Source organism: Cyrtonyx montezumae, unplaced genomic scaffold (genome assembly GCF_038088225.1).
Source record: "Cyrtonyx montezumae isolate F1298 unplaced genomic scaffold, pur_monq_1.0 scaffold_24, whole genome shotgun sequence".
Taxonomy (NCBI): Eukaryota; Metazoa; Chordata; class Aves; order Galliformes; family Odontophoridae; genus Cyrtonyx; species Cyrtonyx montezumae.
In genome coordinates, this window is record NW_027071981.1 from 11,859,467 (window position 1) to 11,865,466 (window position 6,000).

The 6,000-nt window shown below is 38.5% G+C and overlaps 1 protein-coding gene across 1 annotated transcript in view; it reads right to left on the minus strand.

Annotated features, from left to right (window-relative positions):
• Positions 1-5,112, minus strand: part of SPTLC3 (serine palmitoyltransferase long chain base subunit 3) — a 76,084-nt gene extending 70,972 nt beyond the window's left edge. Inside the window, exon 1 of the mRNA XM_065739413.1 lies at positions 4,954-5,112. Within this exon, the coding sequence (XP_065595485.1) occupies positions 4,954-5,070 (117 nt within the window). The 5' untranslated portion in view covers positions 5,071-5,112. The remainder of the gene's footprint in view (positions 1-4,953) is intronic.
• Between the last annotated feature and the right edge of the window lie 888 nt (positions 5,113-6,000).

Below are 6,000 nucleotides of genomic sequence, written 5' to 3' on the forward strand. Positions count from 1 at the left end.
TGCAATTGTTAACACTGAGATTTGACATTCCTAACGTCATCCATACACGCTCTCCTTTGTAGCCTGTTTTCACTTCAATCACTTGTGCGTTGCCTGGTTGTGCCAGAGGTCAGTCATAGGGTAACTGGTTAGCTAAGCCAGTCTCCTGATACATTTACATTTCCTAAGTCCAAGGCTGAACTACTCTTGTGTTAAGAACAGGTTGTCCTTAAAGACCTGACATCTTTCTCAAGCTCATTTTTCCCACCAAACTACTATTTACTTTTTTTATTGTTAGCTAGGCCTCTCAAATGAAACCAAATAAATATATGCTGTTTTTACTAAGGCTTAAACTTTCAGAATTACCTGAATTAAGGGATTTCCAGGTGCTAAGAATGCAGTGACTCCAGTCCTACTAGAAACTTATTTGTTCTATGCAAAAAACCTCTACACTTGTATTAAAATCTAATGCAACATACTTAAACCATTGTTAAAAGGAGTCCTTTTCTGTTACATGTGCCTACACAATAGTTGCATCTCAGCTTGCTGAAGGTAGACTTTAATGTTTCCTGCTTCCAAAGCATTGAGCTCATCACATAGCAAAGCAGGTGACAGAAACGAGGGTGTGGATCTAAGACCTGTGATTAATGGCCAAGAGTGCTGGTGCAAAGCAACAAATTTCTGGGGTTTGTAACTGAAAAGTAAGGAACTGAGGATGAGGAGGTCATGTCTGTAGTACTGCAGAAGCAACAAGTAAGGTAATTGGTGGGAACACAGACTGGAAACCAGCTTTTAATATTTTGCTGTCACTACAGATATGCAACTCTTAAAGGGATTCCACTTTCCAACAGTACACACACTGATTAACAGGTACTAAAGGCTTAGGGGTTGGAGATAACCAGGCTGGGGTCAATAAAATCTCCTTCCAGTTTGTTTTTACCCAAAACATCACCAACAAAAGATATTTCAGGTAAGAAAGAAAAAAAACAACAAATTATATTCTGACAATTTCAGTTGCACAATAGAGACTACAAACTTGGATAAGTTGTAATCTGATCAGCCTTAAGCCCTCTCTCCTTTCTCTTCCCTTATTAATAAGTCTTATCATTCCACACTAATTGCAGGAATTAGTTTATTTTTCTTCTTCCCCACAGGGCTCAATAATATTTATATTGAGCTTCCAAAAATCTCTAGTTACACAAGCTACTGAAAAAACATATGAAGAAAATGCAACATATATGTGAGAGTATACCACACAGAACAACTAAGAGGAGGCATTTACAATATACATGAAAATTAATGCAATGAGTTGCATGGCATATTTTTTTTTCAAGTGCAATGTTTTCTTCAAAATCTTTGTTTGGGAGCAAGTTACACTGTACTTCAGAAAACAGATGAAGAAAAGCAGAGGAGGAAAAAGCACTGAAGATATGAGGATGGCTGCTGCAGTACTGAAATAATAGCATTGTAAAAAGGTTAGGAAGAGGACCAGATGTCAAAGGACAGAACATAATCGGCTTCTGAATTTTAGAGCACCCACATGCCAGAGGTCATCATGTCTTCCAGCTATCAAATAAGTGAGGTTTTCCGAGTATGACATCACCCTAGACTCCTTTCTGCTTTCAGAATACTTTCAAAGCCCTGAAAAATATGGTAGCCTGTTCACTACAAACTTCTTCCCAGCAACAACTATTCCTAGTGCAGAATGGGAAAAAAACAAAATAACGAGTAGCTTCATGCTGTCTTGGAGCTTTCACAAGGCACCCAAGAAAACAATGCATCAAATAAAATTGATGAATGTGTATCATAGAAAGAATAAGTTCACACTGGATCAAATACACCTATAGTTTTAGAATACAACATCCCCTACAACTGACATCCAAAATAAACAGAAACACAATAGCAAAAGAAGCCACAGCTAGGAAAATATTTTTCCTGGTTACTACAGTTAGATAACTAAATAGGCTAGCTACTGAATCGTGCCTTAAATAATGACCAGTCCGGGTTTCAGAGTCTGGATTAAGAGCACAAGTGAAAATGAAGAGATGTCTCACTATCTACCTCCCAACTCTTGGGTCTAACTGTAGCCTAACTTCCAATGAATGCTAGCAGCCAGAACCAAAGCTGTCACACTTAAAATATAAATATATATATATTATATATATATTATAATATATAATATTTATTATATTTAAAATATGATAGTATCTATATTACAATAATGTCAGAAGTTGTTCAAACAAAGCAGTCCACTAAAATAGCATACCTCCTTGCCAAAAGCAGCAGCATCTCTTCTGGCAGGATGCTTTACTGCATCCTTACTATGTAGCCATCTCCTTTACTTTCCTTGATATGCCACAGATTCCTAGAAGCAGACAGTCTCCTCACTCCCCTGCATTTGATCATCCCTAATTACCCTCCACATCCCATTAAACAAAATTGTTATTTCAGAAAACTGGAGGCTTTTCTGTATCAAAACTGTTTCTCTTTCTGTCATGCACATCTGCACACAAATGTTCTTACATCATTAAGATGTACTCCTGAGACGGTGTTTTCAAAGGCAGTGTCTCTAAAGCCATTGCTTCCTGTGTGCTCCCTAGAAAAGAGGCTTACTGAGCCAATTTCTGCAAAGCCTGATGTTCCAGTCAGCCACTTGCATGCAGTTATTGCTACACATTCCTAGCTTAGAAGCCTTCTCTGTACTGTACCTTTACTGCAGCCTCAGCACCATCCTTTTGTCTGTCAACCCAGAACACCTACCTGTCTCTTTCCTCTCCAACTTGCAATATAACAGACCTGTAACTGAACCCAGTGGTTAAAAATTGCCACAAGTCTCAAATGCTAGAATCAGTATCATTAGCCACATCCTGAATAACGTAGCACTGTATTTCCCACCCTATCAGAACTGTTTAATAACAAAATAATCTGAATAGGAAGTAAAAAATATACGTGTGCAAGTGCATGGCACAGTGTTAGGGGAAATCAGAGCAACACAGAGGGAGACTGGAAACATGACAAAACTGGCTCTGGTTCCTGCACAGGCTTAGCTGTGCTCCCAGCTACCATTTTTGCTGCTCCTCAGATCCCAGATGTAAATAGGGGAGTACACCTCAGCAAGGTATTACAAACATAAGACGATGTGATGTCGCACACCTTCAGCAGTGAGCCATGTAAACAGACCAGGTAAGAAGGAACAGTATCTATTCCTGTAAAATAGGATAAAGCGTTAAGTACCGAACAGGGTGAGGCATCTGGGGTGGGGAAACAGACCAGACAGGAATGGGGAGATTCCTACCGGGAGTGAGATTCCTGTTTCATTCAGGACTCCCGTCTGTTATTGTTTCCTTCTTTCCCAGTCTGCATTAGAAGCAGAAAGAGTGGGAAACAGCAAGTAATTTGTAACACAGTGTTAGACTTGGATTTATCAAATAAGCCTTTGACAACTCTCCTGAACTTGCTAAAACTCTACTTCCTCAGCCATGAGCACATCTCCCCCCTTCCCTTCCAATCACATGGTACTTACAGCACTTCACTAATCCCGCATGTACATCTACTAGAATTTCCTTAATTTCTTTGCCATCCCTTTCGGCCCAGTCTTTCTTTTCTTTTTGCCCAGCCTTAGTAATATTCTTCTTTACTTCTCCAGAAATGTCTTCTATTAAGGAGGAAATCCTAGTTAATCTCCCTGGGAGTTTTCTTCTTTAAAAACTGCTACTTTATAGTAGTTTAATAACAAATGAGTAACATTGCTTAGTCCTTGAAACTTGCTAATCAAACTGAAAAAAAAAAAAGATTACTGGCATCATAGTCACAAATAATTAAAATATAAAAAGATTAGCAGATAGATGCTAGATGAGGTTTCTGGAAGCAGATTCCAAGAAAGGCCTCTTCGAACGTTGCACAAGCTTTTGTGCTCTTCACATCCTACACGAGCCAATGATCAGGAAACACCCATACCAAGGGAGACACCTAAAGCCAGACAATCATTAAGTTTGACACTGGGCGTGCCTTCATTAGCAGTGCTAGGTGTGGGAGAGCTCAAAAAAGATATAAGATAGCAGTTTACTTGTAAAACAGTGAAGCCCTTGGCACGCTTGTTGCCTAAAGCTTTCAACAGGCTATGACCAGAGATGATCAGGTGAGCACTGAGGCTCCCAAAGTAACTTCTCCATTCCCCTCTCACCATCATACCATACTGTAAAGCCAGCCTCCCCTTAATCACTACAAGGGTTCCTACTAATGACATCAGATGCAGAATTAGGATGCTTTAAGACAGACAGTACGTTCCCAAGCAGAATAGGTGTTGCAGAGAGACAGTATTTAAGAACTGGGCTCTTCTGGTAAAGCAATACCTTCGGTTTTGTGATTTGTTCTTTGAGATGCTTTACACAAACTATTCTACAAAATGCTCACTTAAATGAGAAAGTGTTGGTTTGAATGAAAACAGCTTGAGAAAAAGGTAAGTAAACTGACTTGCACTTTAAATTGTATAGGGCTGTAAAGCAGGCATCGGTAAAGCAGGTATTAATCCAACCTTGCAGTAACATACCCAGCTTCTCCTGCTCATATTTTTTTTTTTGTAATATTTGTACAACAATAGATCTCTCTTTGAAAATTACTCCACACACTTTAAGTTGATAACTCAGCTTCCCACTGGTGATCTGTACATTGCATAGTCAACTCTGGCATCAGTTAAGATTTAAAAGGAAACTGCTACCTTTCAGATTGCTGCTCTTGATAGGAAGTAGAGAGTAGTTGCACGACAAAGTATGTTGCATGAGCATTCACAATTCTTGCAGTTTAAGAGGATAGAAATTAAGCAGCATCACATCCTCAGATTACAGAATTTAACACACAAACCAATGCCATAACACCTGTTCAATGGAGACTAAGACCTTCATAAAACTATCTTACTAAGCAACATTTTGACTATCTATTTACTTTAAATACTGAGACAGAGTAACCAAATCTTACCTTAACTCCTTTGGTAATTCCATTCTTCTTACAGACTCCTCTTTTTAAGACGTTATTCTGTTTCTGATGGTGATGATGATGTAGATGTCCATTACAGACAGCACTGGGATTAGCCATCTGTTTAAATTAGTCAGATTCTCAGTTCTTAAAGGTGTCTCAGGTCTTCCTACAGTAAAAAAGACAGTGGGATGAACAGATAAAGTCCTTAGTTAAGGCCTGAAAGGTATCCAACTGGTCTGTCAGGATTTTCCAGGATGAGAGGAGGAACTATCTTTTGCAATATCTGAGAAACTTAAAACTCCTTCTTCAATACAGCTTCAGCTCCAGCAACCTAGAATGGGAAATGCATAGCAGAAGGTGTACTCAAAATCTCTGAAAAACACTGCTCACTGTTGGCTATTGTATGAACACAGCTTTTATGAGTCAAGAACAAGACTGCTGCTGCAGCTATCAAGAAGTGGGTGGATTCAGAGGCGGAGACACTTAAAGACATATTACCTCTTAAATACCTCCCACTGAGGAACATTACACTTTTTTTTTTCCCCTTTCAATTACACTCCACACAGAGCTATGTTACTCCATTTAAGGCAGAGTAATGAAATGTTTTGAAAATTTAAACAAAATAATCTGTAAATTTCCAAGCTTCGTCTTATGAAGAGTATGCAGGCTGAAAAAAATGTAGCGTTGCACTGAGTAGAACAGAACATTTTTTTATCTTTTAAACTTTTACAGGCAGTGAAAGACACAAAATTAATGCTCCATGGAAATGGAAAGCATTTCAGTATTAAAAATGAAATATTTACCTAGAACTAGAAACAATGTATTTGGCCCCATCTTACAAATACATGCAACGGTGTTTACCACACTGAAGTGGCCCTTTAAAACTCAGTTTGGCATGCATTATGTGAAACTCCATGCTACTACAATCAGTGAGAACCTGATTTTTTATGAAGTACATCAATTTAGGTTTATTATTGTACTTTAGATTTTAGTGGCAAAACATAAAAGTAAAGACATTCCTGGCAGCATTTGATAGAATCCCTTCCT